Here is a 22,977-nt window from a genome sequence, read left to right as displayed (position 1 = left end):
AGTTATACACCGTAATTTGTTTAGAATATTTTACTTTTACGAAAATAGATTTACAATTCATTCAAAAATTAAGTACGTTTATACTATATATACTAGTAAATTATATTTTATAATTACACGGTTTTATCTGTATTCATGAACGAATCCAGGCATTGGCGAACAGTCGAATACCTTGATATGTTTATTAGAATTATTTCATCACAAAAATATTTATTGAATCTAGTGATTGCTTACCCATGCAAATGCGATATTTGACAATTTCATTTTCGACGAAGGCGGCTATTAAATAGGTTACCATTTACTACGAAAGGGCGCTCTTTCTGTGAAAACCTTTGAAATTTCCCTCCACTGAACTGTTTTGTAATCAAATCCAATTTCATTCATCAGGAGCAAAAAATGTCATTTTAAGAAAATAAATTTCTCTTGCATTCGCCCCTCTTAATTTTGATTGTTGTAGTTTTGAGAACGAGGGACCGGTTGTATAAAACTCTTAACTGCTTTGCGTAGTTAAGTCATGGTTAACTCCTCTAGTCGTAGAGTTCATTTTTGGTTTATACAACCGCTCCTCCGAGGTTCATAATAGCCAAATGTCCAGGTGCATCAAACAGTATTTTCTTGCATTACATCGGCTTGCTCAACTCCGGAACATGTTGAATTATATTGGCACGTACTGCCGCGACGGTCCCGTTAAACTGCAGTAGGCCATTTAGAAGTCCAGATATACCTTCTCTGTGGAAGACAAAACGAGAAAAATGTTGGTCCAGACGAGGCTATGAGATGAACTTTTACGACAGTTTACGTGAGAGTTCATGACCACTCACCCCGCCCCCCCCCTCTCCGGCCGAACGTGGACAAAACGCACCCTCACCCTCAACCCCTTTAAGTTCAACCCAGCTCAAAAGACTTATTTAATTTACCACTTACTTCGATATCGCTTTAATTGTGGCATCTGGCTGATACTCTAACAGATAAAAGATTGCTCGGATACTGTTGGCCCTGATCTCACGGTTATCGCACTGTAGACGAAGAATCGATTTAAAAATAGTTGGAAAAACAACGAATTACAGACGTGTTGTTTATCATAGCTACTTTCACATACACCTACATTTAAATGAACTCGTATGATCTGCGCTAAATGTGAGACCTGTGAATTAAAGAAGAAATCGTGGTGAGAAGAAGTGAGATTGAAATTTCTTTAAGGCTCGCTTGCATTTTGGCTAAGTTTTAGCTGAGATTTTCTTCTTTTGGTGTATGTTAACGATGGATTGAGTTATGGATTTTCAATCGAGGAAACATCTAAATCAGCGCATCCGTAACTATTCCACTCTTTCACATCTATGGAAAGAGGAAAATCTCAGGCAAAATTCCAAGAGTAAACAGGCTCCCGGGAGTGTTTATAAAGACAGCTTGTGAGGTGAGAGGTTACTACATTGCTACTTAGGAAAGATAATTCAGGGTGTTGACTTACTAAAAAGCGACCATTTTCCTTGTGTTTGGAAAAGTTTGCAATAGCTCTTGAAACGTGTACCTGTGCAACAAATATGGCACGGAATCAAATGAAACAAAGACCTCAGCAATGGAGTGTACTCTTAAAGGAATCTTCGCAGGTTGGGTTAAGATATAAGGTTTTAACCTTTAAGGTCAATGCAAATTCATCTTGCCAAACAGTTCAAGCCTTCAAGGGCTGTTATATGTCAACAAACAACTCCGTTTTGTCAGAGTGAAAACATTTGAAATAACTAGTCGCTCACGAGACAGCAGCATTGGCACTGTTAGGATACGAAATCGCACAACACACAAACCATACCTGGATGTTGGGATTCTCAGAGTGGGAACTTATTAAATTGCAAACCAAATCGACGCAATCCATCAAAGATGACTGTTGAAAGATTGGAAAATATCACTTGACAATGATATCGATTGTGATAAAAGAGTGAAATAAATTACATACCTGAATATCGGCACAAACCGCCAAGTTTGCAATCAAGCACGCTCCATTCGTGTACACCTTTGAATTTGGAAACATTGTCATTTCTTACAATCTACTTAAACCTCACTGAACGTAGAGTTTTAAGCTGAAATTTGCATGGCAATCTTGCATCATTGATAGGTCTGATCCTTTGACCAAAGAAAGAACACGAAAGAACATATTTACCTCAAGGTTCTTAGGTCTTCTTTTCAACGTATTCTGAATGCATTTTCCACCATAGTTGTCTTCCTATAAAAAGGAGAATATCTTTTCAACAATTTCGTCCACTTGTAAACCCGTACAGTGAAATAACCACTTCAAAAATCTCATACCTCAACAAGTCGTCTGCGTTGATCGCTTGTACCACAAGCAAGCAAAGCCAGGACACGAAATGCCACTTCTTGTATCTGTTTAAAAACACAAATTCATTTCTTTCCACATTTTCTGCTGTCACAGACAATTTCAATACACGAGTTTCTCGTGTACATTATGTGTAAACATCAGAGTAGCCTTGCACGTGCATGTCAGCCTACGGTAAACCATCTATGGGTAAACTGAACTACACAATTACTGCACTGCATCAAAAACGAGATGCATTTCTTATCTAAAAAATGAGATGGCATGAAATGGCCTAGTAAAATCGAATTTAGCGTACCTTCTCATCATTTTGTTTCGTCAATCTTAGAAGCGTTTGCAGACCGTTTTTGAAGTTCTGTATAAAAGAAAATTTTCAAATTAAGTTAATATTCTTCATACTGTAGTATACATTCCTTTACTACAGTCAATACGGCCTCAGCTCAGGACCAGGCCGTTTTAAATAGCAAAGACAGAGCCGTTTTAAACGGACACCACAACTTTTTTCGAGCAAGTTTTATATTCATGAATCATGATAACCACTTGTTTGATATAGTAGCAGTAGAACATAGATCAGTAACTGACCTCTGTGAATGAAGCGACATTTACTGGACTTTCAAGTACGATTCCCAAGGTTGTAAGAGAGAGAATTGTGATTGTACTATCAGACGACATACACAGGGCCATCAACGGTGTTAAAGCACCTTCAGCGACCACTACAGAGAGGTTAAAATCGTCAAATTTAACTTCAAGCAAGCCTGCATACAATGAATGAAGGTCCACATCAGAATACCCTACCGAGTATCCTCAATTTCTCGGATTTTGAGAGAAGTTTAAGCGTGCTAAGTGCTTTTATTACCGCCAGCGACTGACTGTCTGAATTTGAGGATAAAATACTAAGAAGGAAAATAGAAGGTGGTCGTGGAAAACGCATTTTGGGGCACGTATAATGGCATTGGCAGTTTGAAGGTGTTTGTTATTTGAGCATTGAAACAGCCTGTTGGCAACTTGACATGCTTGCAACAGAAACATTGCAACTTGCAAACACAGTTTATGTGAGAATTTTTCGTATCTTTTTGTACCTGCAAATAGCTTTAATTCCCCCACACTGAACAATCATCGGGTGTAGAGGGGGATGTAAGGCTAAGTTGTTTAGTCCTTCAGCGACAGCTTCCTTAACGTCTGTGATGTTAGTCTGTGCCAAATGTATGATGGCTTGGACACCGCCTGACTCAACAACCTACAAAGGGAATAACCCCAGAATTGTTCCCAAAGACCTACCAGCAACCACCTGTAGGCTATATATACCAGGATTGACAAAATTAGCAAGACTACCTCTTCTTCATTCTGAAATATTACTAGTTTGAGTCAATGTTTTACCTGCTTAAGTTGATCTTGCTGACCAGTTGCTTCAGCCAAACTCTTGGCAGATTCCAACCTTGGAGTCTGAAGATTTCAGTGGGACCACCATAGATTATATTGGAAATTACATTTGTCTTATTTTCAAACAATACAACAGGGTGTGATATAGTATAACGTTAATGGCACCATGAACAGTGCAATGGTCATGTCAAACATGGTTGGTTGATGGTATATGTATGGTAAAAAGTATGGAACATACCATCTGTATTGATCTGGCCTTAGCAATCATATTGCTTATCGGGAAACAAGCATTGCAAACTCTGGTTGGCTCCTCTTCACCATACTGGGGCAATATGATCTACAAGTGTGAAGTACATAGTAAGTCAATCATACAAGATATTTACAATCACAATGCTTAAATCAGAAATATGTTGCCATACCTTTTCAAAACAGCACTTTGCACACAACACCTTGCCACAGACACGACAGTGATGCCGTCTTCGAACTTGTGTGAATTTTTCATGACAAATACCGCAGAAAGTGGCTTCGGAATCAGGCACCCATCTGTTGTGAGTACAGACATATTATATTGACATATTTATGGTTGAGATTATACTACAAGTTGGATGGTTGTAAGGTTATGGTTAAGGTCAAGAATACTACTACACTATATGTTTATTCCGTTCGTTTTTGTATGCGGAAAGATCGCACAAGCATGCAGCAATCAAAGTTAGGTTTGTATCTAAAAATGAGCAGCTTAGAAAACTGTTTTTCTTAACATAGAGGAACCTAAACTAAAGACAATAGAAGACAATTATTGGCAGTGCGCCTATATTGCCCTTCCTTCTATAAACCTTGTAAACAAACAATTATAATACATGAACCAGGTCATTTTTTTTTCAAACTTACCTTGTTCGGGTCAGTATGAATGGCGTGGGTGAGAAGACGTTCGACGCACCCTCTGTCAAGGGCGGGGTGATTTTTATGTCCCCGATTCTAACTACAACGTCGGTCCCTTCGCTTCCGTGTGCGGCCATTGTCGGGAGAAATTCTGAGCATTCAGGTTTTCTGTAGAGATCAGCGTGAAAGAATCTAACATTCCTTGGCACACGTTATAAAAATTCCTTAATTTTGACAACAAATAGTGTAAATTGATTGGAAAATGGCTTGGATATTGTGCATATCATCTTTGTGAAGAGTGAAAGTAGCCCTTAGGTATTTTATTACCGGCAAAGAAAGGTACCAAAAGACAAAAAAAAAAAAATTAAAATTTATCATCTTTCAACTCAGCATGATTTCCTCGTTTCAACTTCCTTCAGCGGATTTCATAGATCGCAGGCACAGAAGTATTGGCCATTTAATTTCATCAATAACAAATACATATTTGTGGGTAAAGAATGTCCTAAAATGTCCTTAATTTCCAACAGTTTCATTTGTATTGTCTACAATTTGTTTGTTTCGTACATTCTAGTGTGAGATAGTGTAGTTTATTTGGTCGAAAGAGTCCGAAATATCTGAATAATGTCTATTTGAAAGACAGATGGGTGATGTGCCCATGCGTACGAAGTCACTGATGTCGAAATCGATGCTAAATGAAATAAATCAAGACGTTTAACTGCTGATTCCAACGATTTGAGGTATGTTTTATGATATATTAGAGTTTCAGTGGATTATGCTAGGGACGTTAGTGTGATATAGTATTATGTATGTACATTTCACCATAATAATCTGTAGAGTTCTGGTGATTGGTATTTTTTGGATAGCTAGTGGATCACCACACAACAGCCAGTGCTAATATCAGGTTTATACTGATTACTGAACTATAGCCCCCTGGTAGCCAGGAGTTTGAGGGAGACCCAGATTAAAACCATGCCCAGATACACGCAGGTGTAAACCATATCATTATTTACCACAATTTAATTTGAAATGGACACTCCTTTGTAGACTTGCAGTTATCATTTGCTGAAAATGTCCATCAAGAAATCCGAGCGCCTGATGGACAGATGGTATGAGCTTATATACAGAAAGTTGAAGGAGAGCGGAAATCTTCTACGAATCTCGGAGGAATTCTCGGAACTTCGTTCAAACCACGAACGCGTTTCGTTCACGTGGAAACTCGACTGTGTCCAGGAAACCCTCGATGTACGAGAAATCTTCCTAGAAAAATCGGCGGCGAAGTCCATTCTAGCGCGAACGGAAGGTAACAAGGAATTCCAGTGCAAGAAATTCACCGAAGCTCTGAACCTTTACAACGAAAGCGTCAAGTACGCCATAATGTCCACCGTTGAGCCGGAATTCTCAATGGCTGTTGCAAACCGTTCTGCCGTCCTCATTCACATGAAGAAATACAACGAATGCTTGATGGATATCGAGTTATCATTTAGCTATGGATATCCTGAAGTTTTGAGGTACAAACTTTACGAACGACAAGGAAAATGCCACTTTTTCTTATCCACGCAAACTCACGCTTTGGAGAGCTTCAAAAAAGCCAAAGAACTACTCGCGCTGTCCAACCTCACGCCTGAGAAAGCAAATACTCTTAGACGAAACTTGGACTCGTGGATAAAGCGAACGAAAGAGGTGTTAAAACAAAACGATAACAATTCAAAGCTTATCGCAGCCACGGCGAAGTATCGCACACCCGGTTTGACAAACGGTGGAAATGCTGTGTTTCCTTGCCTTTCGGCTAAAGTTGATGTGACCTATGATAACGAGAAAGGCCGCCACATTAAAGCCGTTGAAGATGTACAAGTAGGAGATGTTGTAGCCGTCGAGAAGCCATATGCGTCGGTGTTACTTCCCGAGAACTACCCAACTCATTGTCTACACTGCTTGAAACGTATCCTCGCACCGTACTCCTGTCGACAATGCGCAAGAGTAGGCTTCTGTGACGAATCATGCGAGAGCCTCGCGTGGGCTTACCACAAGTTCGAGTGCAAGTATCAAGACTTCCTCGCCGCTTGCGACGTCGGAAAATTCGGATTACTTGCGTTACGGGTTATGACCAAAACAACATGGCCGACGCTGAAGGGATTCGACTCGGAGAAGTGTCCCGAGGAACCGACTTTAGAAGACGGCTCCCCTTCCAACAGTACCTATCGTAATACATACTTCGAGATTTACCATCTTGTTGCACACACCAAAGACAGGTCGACTAGCGACTTGTTTCGCCGGGCCATCATGTCGGTTCTGTTAGTGAAGTGCCTTGACGCCACCGGCTATTTCGGTCAGCGCACTTCGCGAGAGGAATCGACGGACGTCATATGCGTCGGCAGCCACATACTGCGCATGCTTCAGGTGCTGCCCTGCAACGCGCACGAGATATCGGAATTCTTGCAGATCGACAAGGACCTCGTGAACTCGCACACGATCGAAATCGCAGCCGCAATTTATGCAACGTTCAGTCTCTTCAACCACTGCTGTGATCCGTGCGTCACGCGCAATTTCTACGGAGACACGTGCGTGATGCGATCGATTCAGACCATCCCCAAGGGAGATGAGGTATTAGACAACTACGGTTACGTGTCGGCCGTCACGCCGTTGTCGGAGCGTCAGGCGGAGCTGAAGAAGCAGTACTACTTCTCATGCTCGTGTCCGGCGTGTCGCGAAGGCTGGCCGCTGTACGCCGATCTGGAGTCGAGAGTACCGATTCTGAAATGCCGGCGCTGTCATCAACGCGTTCCTTCAAATGCTCAGACCTTGTATCAGTGTCAGTTTTGTAAAGAAGAGATGAACGTTCAAGCGAGGTTCAGTGAGGTCTACGATGCCGGGGCATGTCTGAAAGTCGGCATCGATAAAATGGTCGAAGGAGACGATAAAACAGCTCTGCCACAGCTGATTGCTTGCATCGACCGACTGGATCATTGCGTCAGCCGACCCTGGCAGGATATAAACTCGTGCCAGCAAGGAATCATACAATGCTACAATGTCCTTCAAAGCAATAGGCACGTTGTTCGAAGATAGTTACTGACTGATATTCATAGGAGATTACTGAGCAGACTTCTAATTAACTGTAGGTCGCAAATGAGATGTATTTTAGTGGTTTTATAATTGGGGAAATAACGAAGCTGTTTTCATGTGAGGGTCTCGTTGTGGTGCAACAAATGCTGAATTATGCCGACGACTTGTTGCGATTTTCTTCTTTTGATTGATGTGATCGAGTGTATAAGTTACAGATTTTAAAATAAGGGTTCTCATTCACAGGACATTTATAACTATTCACTCGATTGCATCACTCAAATGAAGAAAATCCCAGCGATAATTGCGAGTGTGAACTGCCTTTATCTAGAAAATTATGACAAATCATGTTTTACTTAATCTTCAAGGGATCCATTGAGGTGAAGATCACCGAGAGCATTGTATCCAATATATTTTCGTACAAATACTATCAATTGTGCTCTCGCACGTACAAAAACAGTCCACTGTATAAATAGGTTACCAAAAATGTACCTTGTGCTCAATCAATTTGACGAAAAAACAGTGGCGTGATCAGGCTGACAATTTAGTCATACTATGCTAATATTTTGGTGCTCGTTGACTTAAAAACAATGAATTAAATCCTTATAAAATAACTCAAAATTTGTATAGCGGGGCTAAATCGTAAGCCTGGCTACGCCATTGGAAAAAGACAAAACACTTTCATTTGGGAAAGTGTCACAAAAGGCTTGCAACGGAATGCAATACCATGTACAGATTCAGCGTTTCTTCTGCAGAGGCTCATGTGAGCAAATGAAGACCAAAAGCTTGCGGGTCTTTAGGCTCCTTCGATAAAAAAGAAAGCTGTTAAAACAGTTGAAGTTGTCAGATCTTTAGATAGTCATCTTTAATATGAGCGAACAAAGTGCTTTCCTGTACACCCTTAGTCTCCAGGCGTACACGATTGGATTTGCAGCGTAATTGAGATAGGAGAAAGCCTGGGTGTAACGAAACCCCGTTTCGTATATCCTAATGCGCATGCTCGTCCCATCTCGTGCTAACAAGATATTCGAGTACACAATATAAGGCGTGTACGTTATAACCAACACCATCATTAGCGTTAGCACTACCGAGGTGATTTGCGCATGACACGCTTGCAGCGAGAGGTCCATGATGGTCGAGAGCTCAGCGGAACTTCCCGACTGTGAAAAATTCCTTCGCTGTCGACGTAGGACTAGAAATATCACGACGTGAATAAGGATGAACATCACAGCCGCGATCTCTAGAATGAGAAACAAAACAAAACGTCGATCTGTGATTTCGTACTTGTTCATAACGCTTTCAAAGATTCCCAGCGTCCACGCGAGCACAATGCCGATGATCGTGTTTCGTGTCGTGAGAAAACGCGACCAGGTCATCGGCATAACGGCGACGATGAGACGATCCAGGGACATCAAGATCAGAGTGAAGAATGACACTTGGATGCTCGCGCAAAGAAACAAAAACTCGTAACCTCGTAATGCCCGTGGCTTTTGAGCCAGGTTGCATACCATTACAGCGACTAGCATCAGGCCCGTGAAGCAATCGGCGACGGCCAGATTTGCCACGAGATACGAGACTCTTGTACGAAAGAACTTTTTTCGTTCGTTGTATAAAACTAACAACAGCAGTCCGTTCATCAAAGCTGCTGCGGATCCGATCGTAATTAACAAGACGTTCGGAGCGTCAAATGCGCACGAAAACGTGCTGTTTGAAGCAACGATAGAATGGTTCACATTTCTGGCCGTTGCCATTGCTGACGTTGTGCTCTTTTGCCAGGAATCAGAGCTGCAAAAAATTTAAAAAATAGGCTATGTTTTTGCAAATGATTCGTTCACATGTTACTCCGCCGGGCGAAGCACCCCTCTTCTTCCCCTTTATTTCTATGCCCATACACCAAGTTGCTCTCTGAGCAAACGAGCATGCGAATTTAATAACAAAATTAAAAATACATTGAATTTATATCATTCGGCGAGAGATAAATATCTTTAAAAAACACTTCGACTTTGTCGATAAAATTTAATCAATTCAAGCTTTTTTACGGTATAATCTCTTCCTACAATTCGGGTGCGATTTATTTGCATACATTTTTATGTAGAATATAGAATAGTATCGGTAAATTGTGTGTAGTAGCGACGGGCTTGGTTGAAGAACCATTCTGCAAAAATAGCTTTTACTAGTAAACGGTAGCGAGATTTACTCGTGTGTATAGATGGAACAAGGAAGCTTCAAGGACTCGAAGGACTGGTAATTCTTAAACTGGTAACAGGTAACGTTTATAGGTTTGTGATGAGAATTTCCATAAAAAAGCTGTTCGCCCTAGCTTCAGACGAGCAAGTATATTAGCCAAAAAATCTTCGAGAAAAACCTATGATTCATTTGTTTGTTTTCACTGAAGGTGGACTTTTCCAACAGAAACTTCATAGCCTCCCTATATGCATCTATGCGTCTTGATACAACCTATAGTCACGTACCCAAGCGTCAATTTGCACGTAGAAATCGGTAGAATCCAAATTTGTGGGCGTGAAACATCTGCTACTTCGGCCTACTTGCTCTACTGGTAAATTCACATGCTCACAGACAGCTTGGGCAGTTCTAAACTATGCTTTTTCAGCTACAGGGGTCGGTTGTATCAAGCCCGTTTTTCAGCTTAAACGGTGGTTAAGTTCAAAACTGAAAGCAAGTCTATCGTTTTATCCAACAAGCAAACAAAATGTCATTAACCCTAATACAAAGATACTGTTTACAACTACATATTTAGTGCATAATATTCAAGTTGACTCATTCAAGAGAGACGTAAGAGTGTTATTTAATTTTCACTTATCCACCGTTTAGGCTAAACGGGCTTGATACAAGCGGTGCCAAGTAAATTATTACATGAGAGATATGCTCTCACAAGCAACTCCCTCCTTATCTTAGTAGGAAAAGTACTTCTGAAGGTCAAAGTGACGTTGATTCAATTTCTGTGGGATGGACTTTACTTCCTCTAGATAGTTCTGTCTGGTCTTAACTTCTATCTGATTTTTCTATATTATTTTTTCAGCAGTCCCCGCCACCCCCGTTGGAAGCTGAAGAATCTCGAACTATACCTATGAAATAGATTACCACACATGTGGTCTTCTTCAGGTACACGTTGTGCTATTCAGGGATAGATTCGTTCTCGTGGGGCATTCCTCGTGGTTCGAGAAAGCGGTACTACTATCCCATGCATTGCCGGAAAATAATGACGTTATCAGGGGGGGGGGTTAAGCACTCCAATCGAGTCCCATTTCAAGAGGAATGGTGAGCAGTCAACTATTACAGGATCCGATACATTCATACAACAGGAAAGATACTCGTGGCAGGGTCTGACAGAGCAATATAAATTGCACATCTGATGTTTTTATCAAGCAAGCAAGATTATCAGCTATTTTTAACTGATTTCTTGCTTCTATAACGACTACATCTGTACCGTGAGAAGTTGTCAATCTGTCTTATCGCTGGAACGTTTGCGATATATTTGTTTCTCGTGAATCTAAATATTGTTCAAATCCTTTTCCTATTATTTAATTAAAGTTCAAAAACTTCCCTTTGGGGAAAACAATTAGTGGAACAGACGGGTAGTGAGTCGTCTCCCGATTGAGCTGTTCTCACACGATGCGATCTGTTTTGCTGTGGATTACTAAACAAGCAAACAAGCAAAGTAGAAAGCAATAAATCTTTTGCCAAATGGCTCGTCGTCAATTCTTTTTGTTCGACTTTCGTTTAGTCCCAACAAACCTAACTGACCTAAACAAACCATGATAAGCTGTAATGCGTTATTATCGTCTTTGAATATGCCATTATTAACACAACGTCACATTCTTGATAATATTTGCTGGCAGCTTCAAGGCTGGCAGCTTCAATGAATTTCACATTTTTTGAGGCAGTTGTACAAAATAGTTCCCATATTTTTGTTCCCATATTATAAAGAAGAATCAAAGTGCTGCTTAATTAAGATAAGTGATTTGGGGAATATATGTTTACTTTAGAACCGTCTTATGCTCCGTGAACCAAAGGCAAAGTTGAAAGTGCCCAATTGCTGGAATCAACACTGACTTTGGCACGCCATAAATCGTTGCATTCGAAATTCATTAAGTAACACCAAATTTGTTGTAAGTCTCTTGTCACAGAGCGGAATAAAAACACATGACAAACCAATTAGAATGCATTAGATATTTATGAAAAGAGTGTATCATATGACAACGATATAGGCGCAGGTGTGTTTTCGACTTTAGTTTCTAGACTTTTAGGAAAGAATTCGCATATCTGCATATTCAAATTTCATCCAAACTAAACCACTTAATTAAAGGCCGCCTGGCAATTTTTCCACGCAAAATTTGTTCATCTCGTTTTGTCAATGCGAAATTTGTTCCAGTCTTCCAGATGGTTACAATTCAAGGCAAGGAACAAGAGCAAAATGCTGCTTCGTGTGACAGCAAAAAACCGACTTGCACTTGGCGCATGTCATAATTCGACGTAATCTGACGTATGAAAATCGCAGTCACGAAGAATGACGACGAAATGCGATGGATCAAGAGGAGTTATGTGCTATGACAGTATGACCTGCCTATGAAAACCTGCGCGCGCACGCCATTTTGTAGGATGCTGAGCGCGCAGAGGATCACTGGAGTATAGTGGTACGAAGCTCTTATTTGGCTGGTCGCATAGCACAAGAGGCAATTCGACTTTATGGTTTTATTCGAGTGCTATATGCTTCCGTATACCGGCGACAAAGATAAAACTGAGCCGAGGCACCCGACCTATCAGATCAACAAACATATAGAGATTATTAGATAACGCTGCTAATGTTTGATCCTACGAACTGTAGAGTGCAGACCACGAACCCACAAAGTGTTAAAAAAATTGAGCTTTGTAAAAATCTGTAAAACTTGTATCGAATCAGCGCCAGGTCACAAACCTACAATGGCCAGTGAACGCCAAGTTGGTTCAGGGCCAGGAACTTTGCTGACAACTGGCGTCCAAATAATCGTTTTCCTAATACCGCATGTATGTTTTTGTATAAGCTTGAAAGAGATTACACGCAATTCCTGGTCTTGCATTCTTCAAGAAAAACTTGTGCACCTTTGTCCTTCTCGTACGAGCTAGTATGCTTTTTTAGTGAGACGAACGAGACGAAGACAGTTTATGCGGATGATAAGCTCAGCATATTTATTTATGGTTTTAGATTTTATCTATGACTGCGGTGTAACCCGTCAGTTCCATTCAGGCAAACCTCTCATATCTGTCCGGCTTTGTATCATCTGTCCGGCTTTGTATAAAAAGACATAATTGCGACTCATTCGATCCGTAGGCCGTACAATATACACTAAATTTCTTGAACAAGCCAACTTTATGATCATCACTTTGGTATGGAGTTTTCATATAGGGAGGAAGCTGGATTATATAATAACCATGCATGTTTATACTGTGTTTTAAAGTTCCAACATATGCATGAAGCGTCCAATTTTGCACAGACTATTTTTACACATACATAACTCGTAAAGTTTACCTTGAATTTTGCCCCAAACTGCTCGGCTGTTCCACCGCCCCCATAGTCGGGCGTGTATATTAATTAACAGTACTCTCTCATTTTTCTTGATTATATGTTTGTCGTATTCCGTTCTATTCAACCGATCAATTCATTTTCTACTTATATTTGTATATCAATCATTAAGCTGTTTACATAAACAAGCTGTGTAGTTTCCCCAGTGCACTGACAATGAAGACATAGCCATAAGCGTGTTATCTTGATGTGCTGCATTATAGGACAAAATTTCCACATAGACCGTCATTTGAATAACTATCTTATGCAAATTACCTGCCTATAATTCGTGGGGGGTTGGTTTTTTCGTGCCTGTTACATATAGCCTGAAGATATATGGGATATAACGATGCAATTATTTTTTATCTCCTAACCCAGCGGACAAAACGATTTTCAATTTAAAATCGGAGGCGCGGCGTTCCGAGGAATACAAATTCGAAATCATGTGAGAATCTTGATGGCTTCAGTTCAGTTAAAGCTGTAACCATTGTCTTTATTTGCTTGGGTTTTGTCGAGTCAAAGTGTGCGTAAATAAATATTTAATCACTTTCGCTTGAAGGCCATTTACGCAACGCATTGTGATTGGTTCTGCCCCACACTCTCGCCTACGGTTACCCTATTTTATAACTTTGCATGCATGTATTGGACCCAGACATGCAGCGGTTTTTTTTTCATTCCTTATAATTTATATATATGTTCATGACGTTTTAGGTCTGAAAGCGTTAACAATTATCGACACTTGCGTTCTCGCGCGCGCTTAAACACATCATTGTGATGGCGTTTTCGTCAGTGGATTTTTTATTCTAGTTTGCGCCTTTTTAAAAAACTGGCGAAAACGTATGCAGCTCACATTGCACTCAATTATAGAAACAAGTGTATGTTTATAAAAAGAAAAGAAATATCGAGGTAATTAAACGCGGAGTCTTGCGCAGTATGCACGTCGCACGCGCGTGATGGATTTCAACTTTTTTTGACACTCGAATTGGCAGATAAAACGCGTTCAATGCATGCACGTAGTTCTACTTGAATTTAAAAGCCCGGTGTTAATATGCTGCATATAAACACATTAAAGATTCATCCGACCACGCCGACGTATAATCCATCTGCGATGTAAGAAGCATGTTTATATGAAGATCGTGTAGTATACATGCCAACCGATTAGCCAAAAATCGTCCATTTCAGCAAGGAGTAAGAAGTAGAGCGAAACCAAATTCTGGTCTCTTAGTTTTTACACGATGCTTCGTTTTTTTGCAATGGAAGTCTCAAACCCATCCAGTTCTGTATGTGGTGCTCGTGTGCATGAAAGGAGACGAAATTAAACGGACTGACAAGCTTCGTGCCGCGCGCGGTTATAAAGGTAATTCGTCCGGTATGCTAGCTTGTAAACTGGTTTACCATAATAAATTCTCGTTTTCATATTGAGTACAGTTAAGTTCTTAGACTTAAAGTTGTTTAGCCGTTTGATTCAGAAAGAGTTCCGGCTAGAATTAAATAAACCCAGTTAAAGTAGTTACTCTTTACTTTAGTTATGTTAAAGTTATATACACATGCAGGAAGAGTTAGATGAATAAGTTATGCACGAAAATACAGTAATGAATGTTTACCAGTTTGTTAACTTTTGAAACAGGGTATTCAACTAAGAGTTTTCCTAATTCATTCAGTAATTTGTTAGTTTATTAATTACAATAAGTTAGTTTCTCAATTAGAAGTTATATAATGAATATTTCACGCTGGTTTTTTAATTCAACTAGAACAGCACTCAGATGTTTTACTATTCATACATATAGTTGCCCGAGCATTTCACATCTGACGGTGATGAAGTTCACTTTTGAAATTGTTGATAATTCAGTAAAATTACACTCGCATTTACTTTTATATAATATATTTCTACCTTTGTCTTCCTATATATTCCTGGCTGCCACTCGGCCAATTCGTTGCATAAGTTCGGCGACTGTTTCCCAAGTGCAAGTTGCACTTAACTTGCCATGCAATATAGCAAATCACCCATAAACCATGCGAGCGCATGTACACACTTAAATATCTCTGTACTTTGTTATTCCAATATCAACAGATGATAAAAGATAGCTGATCGGTGCCAAAGAAATTATCGCAGACTCAAGCAGCAGTTATATAGCTATCTGTATAACTTGGCGACGAAACGTGCATGAGCCTTGAAGGAGAAAGTCATCCAAAACAGCTGAATGCCCTCAAATTTCCACTATTAACATATCTTGCTCGATAGAGGAACATTCAGGAACTCCCGCGAAATATAGTGCCTCAAGATTTCTTTCGACTTTTGCAAGACAATGTCCACATGCCTTGTAAACATTAACTATTTATGCATCAGTATATATCAGTTCAGCAGTTTTTTGCTCATGTTATCTTCCTTTCTATCGGGTTGCAAGATGTATAGTGCGTCTGAACTGGACGTTTGACGGGCCTCCTCCATACAGTCATAAATCTAAAATTCATATTTAACTCTATTTTTAAACTCGAAGATATTATAGACACAGGTGGCTGAATTTTCCATGCACATCATGTTTATCTGCAGAGCTAAAATTGTACATGCATGCACGAGACAGCTAGAAATGACTCGCGCTAACTGAAAACTAAACTATGCCCCTGCATGGTTTGACCGTTTCTTTTAGAAGTTTAGACCCTCGAAAGGTTTCCGTGAAATTGCGGAACATACATGCACGGCAGGATAATTAAAAAAATACGCATGCAATTACTGGTGTTTTCCACATGAAGTCATTAAATCAGATCAAAATAACTGCTATAAATCCAAGATGAAACGATACTATAATATTGACGTGATAAAAGCGAGTTTAATAATACAAATCTGGCCTGAATCTTCTAGTAAAGGTTGTTTCGTAAAGCTATTTATTAATAGCTCTATTGACTACTGATAATATATTTTTTTTAATAATTTTTCTTCCAGTCAGTTTTAAACTTACTCATGGCGCTGCTGGGCTGAAAATCATTAATACTTTTACTGTAAAGGTCATTTTTCATTAAAAACTTGTCATGCAAACACGTAGATAACAATTTAGGTGTTTTTGTGATAACTGAGACGATGGACTTACGTTCGTAGGTTATATAGGGGAAAGGAGGGGAGAGGAGGGGAGAGGAGGAGGGGGAGAGGAGGGGGAGAGGAGGGGAGAGCCGAGAGAAGGGGAGAGGAGAGGGACAAAACCCCAATATTTATCAAATCAGTAAGCTCGACTTTTTCGAATACTTGCCCTCCGGTGCTGTACTGCTTGAGACATATTTACGTTTTGCATATATTTTGGAGGCTAAATTCAACCTCATTAGCGTGAACTGAGTGACACCCGTCACTTTTCTCAAACGGTTATCAAAGTTGAACAGGATGTGAAATGACACGTTTGTAGAAGGAAATAACTTGAGAGTGCTTACGAGTTACGACATGTATTTCCTTTAGTGATGATATACAGTTCTGGTATTGAGATTAGGAGATTTTGTTATTATCAATATGAAGATGGAAACTTGGAAGATAGCACTTTCATATAAGGCTTTAATGTTGAACTGCATATACGCCGATACACTGGGATGACAAATTTGAAAAAAAATTGAAAATGTGCAGACAAGAGACGTACTCTTTCGCTTTACTGACCGTTGGATATGTGCACGTTCATTTTCGCATTCATACTTCGATTTGAAGACGAAATTATATGAAAAATAGGAGAAGTATGCGTCGACTTATCTACAGTTAACACGGTTTGCAATGGTTTTACAACTTTTACTCTTCAAAAACCCCGCGGTTTGCCATCTCAATAACATTGGTGAAACTTGAAAGTACATATGGTTTGTCTGATTTTCGTATATCCGTTCTTGAGTGGCAAGACGTTTCAGTGATTTGTCGGTATCCAAGATTTTATCTAACCGCAAATAACAAGCCGGGTAATATCGTAACATACCCTGAGACAAGCAGTCGGTCTTAAAACAGAATTTCGACAATATCGCTTTTGTTCACCTAATCATTCTAGGCGTTACACTTAAAAGCTTTTGTCAGGGCTTCTCATTCACAGGCCAAAAACGATAAACCCACTTCACAAAAGCGTGTTTTCCGGCGTTTTGTCTCAATACGCAAATAAGACCAGCTCAATAGCAAGGTTCCTAACATGCTTTCTATGCAAATTTATTGAAATGCTAATTATTACTTATACAAAACGTGCATGTTGACAATGCTCTTTTAAATTCGTATACAAATCATAACAACTTTGTTGTGTTGTAAAGAAACACACTTCACGCGAAAAATTTGAGAATTTTGCCCACGTTTATACGGCAAGAATAGAAGTTGTCCTGCGAAACGATTAGTTTTAAATTGCTGCAACTTTGGAGAAATATTAGACACTCGGAGAAACGTGAAATTATACAACAAATTACGGTAATGTGTAGCCAATGGGAACGAATCATCTTTGTCTAAAACTGTTTTTGTTCATGCAAGCTTGGACTGTACTCAAGCAAGCGATGGTTGAAAACGTTTAAATTCTTGTTGCTGTTTTGTATATTGCCAAGACAAAGGTTTCCGAGATATTGCTTTTATTGAAATAACGTAATACCGAGCAAATATGGGCATGCTTTTTGTACGCTCGCTTGGCTGGTGTCTTGTTATTTTGTTGATGTTATTCGAGGAAAATAGAATAGGTATCGAAGGTGAGTGTCGTAATAATAATTGTTTTTTTAATCTGCTGTTATCTTTGTTTTATATATTTATTCGCACAGTCGTTTTAGGGATATTTTAATGCCGTTTTAAATGGGCAGTTTTTTGGTGAAATTTACTATCAAGGGGACATGCTTTGCATGTACAGTTATTGTGTGTTGACACGTGGTGACTATAATATGTTTAGATGTATTACTAAAGAAAAAACCTCGCTTCTCTAAAGTATCTACCCTGTTTTCGCGTTCCCAAATCGTCCTTTTAAACTTCTTGTAGAAATAGAAAATAGAAAATGTATAAATGAAAACAAAACGGTGATATTGCCTCAAGAATATGCGCCGACACTGGCAACTATTAATTGAGTTAATATTCATCAATGGTGTTGAAAACGAGTGAAATTTGAATCTAGTTCGTAAATCAAAACGTGCAATTTTCTAAACAGGGTCAGGATGGACAAATTGCGACGGGGACGTCGATGACTGGTTTTTCTGTACGAAGGAAATATGTATAGTCAGAGATTGGCTTTGCGATGGCCAAAACGATTGTGCTAATGGAAGGGATGAAGATGAAACAATTTGTGGTATGTCCGAGGTTTTTGCAATTTGCATATTATCTCTGCTCCTATACGTTTCACCGTTTTGTATATTATTGTATAGTACATCGCCTGTATATCAGGTATTTACTGCTTGTATTTGTGTTCATACAAAGTTGTAATTCATTATTACACGCTTAACTAATGTATTATCGTGATATTGACCATCCGTATTTACACATGTACGCAATAAAATGCCGATATTGTCCATGTATTTGGTATATATATGATTACTATGGTATATATATGATTATTCTCCCTTTTTACACTATCACAATTTCCACATAGACCACTTTATGTTTTTTAAACACAACTTCAAATGCTCCGACAATTTTAAGAATGCATTTTCACTTCTTTTATAAGTGCAGTCAATTGTGACTAGTTATTTTCAGCATCTTACTGTCTCAATAAGGGATTAGTGATGTTGTTAACATGGTTTATTTTGTTACAAATTTATATATACATAGTATTATTTCTTACAGCATTTATTCAAAGTCAGGCAGTGCAAAACACAATCTTAGATTGAGTTTCATTGCATTGTAGTTATTTAAATTTATAATAACCGGAAATATACAATGTACCACATTGTAAACAGATTGAGTTTTGCCTGATGCTAGACTGTGAATTTCTCTTTAGAAGTGCATAGTGCATCTATTATCACAAATGTCACAAATCTACAAATATATTTAAATTATCATTAAATGTTTGTTAAAAATTCCCAGCAGGTTATATCAATTGCCCGGATATATATAATGCTTCAAAAATATTTCTCAGCATGATGTTCCCAATATGATATCTATGGACTATGATTAACGGTTATCAAACAAATACTGAACACCAATATCCATTAATATCCAAATAATATCCATTGATATTGCTAGATTGTTTAGTAATGCGTTTGTGCACTGATGTGTGTTGTTACAACAATACATACTTATATAGTCTCTGGTTTATGGAAATAATGGTACTGTGGGTGATAAATTATGGAATAGTAGGGTGCTTTGGTTCTCTATAGGTTTATATGTGGGTGGAAGGGGTTCTTCGTAGCTTGGCGCCTCCTACACTGAGCCGCAGTGATAGTTGCTAGGAAGATAGTTTCTTTTAGTTTGTTGATTGCCAGACCTTTTCAGTCTTTTGGATGCTTTCACAAATGAAAAGACAGCAGTGAAAAAAGTCGTAAGAGAACTTTCCAGAAACTAGGTTACAGCTGTGTGTAGGTGTGAGAGATACTCTGAACATTTCGCTTGGCCCTAAAACCTTACCTTATGTAAAGTAAGATGAAAAATAAGGTGGAAACTTATCCAAATAACTCAGTGATATGAGATGACAGCAATCATATGCCTGATCATATATGTTCATTCATTAACTGTCATTACTGTTTCATTTGGGACTGGGAGGTATAAAACTTGGCTAGCTTGTAGGACGCGTCAAAACTTGTGAATTTTCATACATCCAAGCAGTTGAACTTCTAGCAGAGAAAATGATATTTTCTCCTTTTAGATGGAGATTTACAGTGCAGAAATAATACTGAATTCTCCTGTGGAAATCGCTGCATCCCGATTGCCTGGCGCTGTGACGGACAAGGAGACTGCAACGACAATCGAGATGAAGCAAATTGCCATCGTAAGGCATCTTCACAACTGGTCTTTTGAAGTTGCAAAGATTTGTTGATTTCCCATTTATTGCTTGAATATGACGCCCCGATCAGTTCTTATCGGCGTCTTGTTTGACTCCAGAACGTTCACTTCTTCAAAACCATAGCTCGACTAGAGAGAGCCTCTTAAAATGAAAAAAATAATTCAAAATGTAGTTGCAAACGGTTGTAAATTTTGGGAAAATTTTGGGAGAATTTGTATCACGCGTTGAAAAAAAAATTAAAGCACATTTTGGCCAACTTTTGGTCAACTGATTAATAATTTAACTCGAATATGTTCAGTTGCAGGTTATTGCGGAGTAAACGAGTTTGGATGTTCCGGAAACAACACGGCGCCCTGTATTCGCAGTGATTATGTCTGCGATGGGGATATTGATTGTTCCAGCGGCAACGATGAACGCAATTGCAGTGAGTGACCAACTACAATCTTGTTAACTCTGCTCACTCTGAAGGCACTACAGCATTTGAACATAAACTCAATCTCTCATATTCATTTAGAAATATAGCGAATGGTAATAAATATCCCAACAGGACAGGATATTTTAGGAGAAATAGCGATTCAATATTTTAAACAAAGCAAGTTTAAAAGTGACCAAGAGTTGTGTTTATTTTCCCAACCAAACCCCCCTTTTTGATTTTAAATTGCTACTAGACTCTAAATCTATTTACAAGTCGTTGTGACAAGTTAGAAAACTGGTAGGCTTCAGGAATACTCGTGCTAAATAAGAAGGTATACAATATAGTTTAAAATGATCCGCCGTCTTTGTTAAGGTGTCAAGTGTGCAATGGACAAGTTTCTGTGCGACACTGGTGCGACTTGCATATCGAAATATTTGCTTTGCGACGGAAAAAGAGATTGTCGCGATGGTACAGATGAAACTGATTGCTCGAGAAGTAAGGGAAATGTAAAATGTTACGTCATCATCGACCGAAAATGACGTCATCGAACCGGAAGTTGATCCCATATGGCTTAAAATCGCGCGCTGAGTAATTTGCGCTTGCTTCCGGTTCGATGGGACGAATGGTATTGTGTTGAGCTTGGACTATTCTCTTCTCGTAGATGTAACTGCTTCGTGTGGACCTAATCAAATTCGCTGTACGCAGACAAACGAGTGTATTCCATTATCGTATTTGTGCGATGACGATCCAGATTGCGCGGATGGCTCTGACGAATCACCGCTCGTATGTGGTAAGTTCGTTGCATTTCAACTTGAAGTTCTGGAGCCAGTTGTATATAAAAGACTAGTTAACTTTTAACTGTAGTTAAGGACAGCCTTGAGCAATCAGAGTTGTGTATTTCTGAGTTACTAGGATTTAACTGTGCAAAATGTTACAGGTTCAAAGGGTCTTAATTTCGAGTGGAATTATACACACTTCAAATTCAAGCCAGGAACAGTTGATGGCACTCGAAATTAAGACCCTTTCAACCTCTAGAATTTACCTGCATCGAGTGAAGTGCCAAAAATCATAATTGATTTACTCTCATGCAAAATGTTGTTAAAGAGTTTTATACAACCGGCCCCTGGTCCAATTTTGCCGCGACTTTGAAATTGTTTATCAATGCAGTTGGGATAAATCTTGATAGGACAGAAGAAGGATGTTGTTTATTTTTTGAATACTATTCATTTTGAAGAAGAAAGAATAAAATACTATACATATAGAGGAAGGAAGAATAAAATTCAAGCCTTCAATTTAGCTATTCTCAAAGGTCCAAATTGCAAATGAACGCATTCCAGGAGAATATTCAAAGATTAAATATTTCCAGGGTTGTGGGTATCCCTCAACTGGGAATTTAGGGCACCCCTCTTCCCAAAACAAATTCTTATCGCCTTTGAATGTTACCACATCATTTTAGCTGAACGATCGTGTGCGAGCGACGAGTGGCGATGTCTTGGAAGTCAGCAATGTGTTAATATAACTGACGTTTGTAATGGCGTGGTTGATTGTCACGATCAATCGGACGAAAGACAACATCTCAATGTTCATGGTTCATCGTGCTGTGAGTCCCATTTACCGAAATTTATTTAGCTTATAATTTTTACACGTTTACAGATACTTATTGAGGAGACTATGTCGTCTAACATCAGCCCCCTTTCGCTTGGCAAAGTCTACTATTATCTGTATATAACTTAGCATCAAATGTGGTGTAACAACTGTCTAAAATAGACAAAACACTTCTCGACGTTTCGACCTGAGGGCCTTCGTCAGGAGAGTTAGTATGACTCCTGACGAAGGCCCTCAGGTCGAAACGTCGAGAAGTGTTTTGTCTATTTTAGGCAGTTGTTATACCACATTTGATGCTAAGTTGTTTGAAGACGCTGCTCCCTGGTTATATTGGAACTTATCTGTATGTGTGTTTTTTAACAAATCTAGTGCACAATGAATGCTTAAATCGATCTCATTGTGGAGAAATGAAATGTCAACAAACTCCACTTGGCCCACATTGTTACTGCGATCCAGGGTACCAACAGGATGGTAGCAGAAAACGTTGTGTTGGTACGTATTAACCACTTCCATATGACATATACCTGGATATGCAAATATCATTTGTTAGGATCAAACTTTTTATGTACCGAACCTAATATTAATGAGCTAAAGTCTTTGTTTCGCACATGAAAAGTTCGACGTCTGAAACGGGCCTTATACGAAGAGCATTAAATAAGACATTAAACTTCGGTTGTGACTAACTTTATGTGATTTTCATGGTAGATATCGATGAATGCAAAAACGATGTTTGTGCCCAGTTTTGCGAGAATCTTAATGGAACGTTCAAGTGTGCCTGCTACCATGGTTACCATTTGTTTCATAAATTTTACTGCAAACCAGATGGTAGGTTTAGTTGTCATTG

At 39.1% G+C, this 22,977-nt stretch overlaps 4 protein-coding genes across 5 annotated transcripts in view; 2 read left to right on the top strand and 2 right to left on the bottom strand.

The window, feature by feature from the left end:
- Positions 1–101: 101 nt before the first annotated feature.
- On the bottom strand, positions 102–4,728 carry LOC114517414. Its single transcript, XM_028537119.1, has 16 exons — positions 4,595–4,728; positions 4,126–4,249; positions 3,945–4,043; positions 3,704–3,769; positions 3,406–3,563; positions 3,122–3,219; positions 2,909–3,039; positions 2,625–2,681; positions 2,302–2,376; positions 2,156–2,218; positions 1,952–2,008; positions 1,808–1,879; positions 1,469–1,528; positions 1,106–1,144; positions 925–1,016; positions 102–729 (listed from the first exon to the last, which is right to left on the bottom strand). The coding sequence occupies exons 1-16, from the start codon at positions 4,720–4,722 to the stop codon at positions 621–623; spliced, it is 1,428 nt and encodes a 475-aa protein (XP_028392920.1). The 5' UTR covers positions 4,723–4,728; the 3' UTR covers positions 102–620.
- A 318-nt stretch (positions 4,729–5,046) lies between these two features.
- LOC114517751 (SET and MYND domain-containing protein 4-like) lies at positions 5,047–8,071 on the top strand. Its single transcript, XM_028537565.1, has 2 exons — positions 5,047–5,322; positions 5,630–8,071. Exon 2 carries the CDS (start codon positions 5,654–5,656, stop codon positions 7,646–7,648), a length of 1,995 nt encoding a protein of 664 aa, XP_028393366.1. The 5' UTR covers positions 5,047–5,322; positions 5,630–5,653; the 3' UTR covers positions 7,649–8,071.
- Positions 8,072–8,192: 121 nt separating this feature from the next.
- Positions 8,193–15,414, bottom strand: LOC114517752 (cannabinoid receptor 1-like). 2 transcript variants are annotated; one of them, XM_028537567.1, is made up of 2 exons: positions 15,094–15,414; positions 8,193–9,427 (listed from the first exon to the last, which is right to left on the bottom strand). In XM_028537567.1, exons 1-2 carry the CDS (start codon positions 15,225–15,227, stop codon positions 8,494–8,496), a joined length of 1,068 nt encoding a protein of 355 aa, XP_028393368.1. In that variant the 5' UTR covers positions 15,228–15,414; the 3' UTR covers positions 8,193–8,493. The 2 variants fall into 2 exon arrangements, with proteins under 2 accessions (XP_028393368.1, XP_028393369.1); XM_028537568.1 differs by lacking the exon at positions 15,094–15,414 and adding an exon at positions 13,170–13,244.
- A 2,007-nt stretch (positions 15,415–17,421) lies between these two features.
- LOC114517713 (low-density lipoprotein receptor-related protein 2-like) overlaps positions 17,422–22,977 on the top strand; it is a 37,575-nt gene continuing 32,019 nt past the window's right edge. The window contains exons 1-9 of the mRNA XM_028537517.1: positions 17,422–17,879; positions 18,326–18,463; positions 19,976–20,098; positions 20,412–20,537; positions 20,901–21,023; positions 21,190–21,318; positions 21,985–22,128; positions 22,503–22,625; positions 22,839–22,958. Of these exons, the coding sequence (XP_028393318.1) occupies positions 17,795–17,879; positions 18,326–18,463; positions 19,976–20,098; positions 20,412–20,537; positions 20,901–21,023; positions 21,190–21,318; positions 21,985–22,128; positions 22,503–22,625; positions 22,839–22,958 (1,111 nt within the window). The 5' untranslated portion in view covers positions 17,422–17,794. The remainder of the gene's footprint in view (positions 17,880–18,325; positions 18,464–19,975; positions 20,099–20,411; positions 20,538–20,900; positions 21,024–21,189; positions 21,319–21,984; positions 22,129–22,502; positions 22,626–22,838; positions 22,959–22,977) is intronic.

Source organism: Dendronephthya gigantea, unplaced genomic scaffold (assembly GCF_004324835.1).
Source record: "Dendronephthya gigantea isolate DGI-Jeju-01 unplaced genomic scaffold, DenGig_1.0 000009F, whole genome shotgun sequence".
NCBI classification, from domain to species: domain Eukaryota; kingdom Metazoa; phylum Cnidaria; class Anthozoa; order Malacalcyonacea; family Nephtheidae; genus Dendronephthya; species Dendronephthya gigantea.
The sequence above is the reverse complement of the archived record's forward strand: the minus strand, read 5'-3'. Positions and strand labels throughout refer to the sequence as shown.

Coding starts and splice junctions, on each gene's coding strand:
- LOC114517414 (XM_028537119.1), bottom strand. CDS start 4,722: ATGGCCGCACACGGAAGCGAAGGGACCGACGTTGTAGTTAGAATCGGG. Junction 3,564..3,703: donor AGCAAGATCAACTTAAGCAG/GTAAAACATTGA, acceptor TTCCCTTTGTAG/GTTGTTGAGTCAGGCGGTGT. Junction 3,220..3,405: donor GGAATTAAAGCTATTTGCAG/GTACAAAAAGAT, acceptor TTTCCTTCTTAG/TATTTTATCCTCAAATTCAG.
- LOC114517751 (XM_028537565.1), top strand. CDS start 5,654: ATGTCCATCAAGAAATCCGAGCGCCTGATGGACAGATGGTATGAGCTT.
- LOC114517752 (XM_028537567.1), bottom strand. CDS start 15,227: ATGCGCTCGCATGGTTTATGGGTGATTTGCTATATTGCATGGCAAGTT. Junction 9,428..15,093: donor GAATATATAGGAAGACAAAG/GTAGAAATATAT, acceptor AATTTTTTGCAG/CTCTGATTCCTGGCAAAAGA.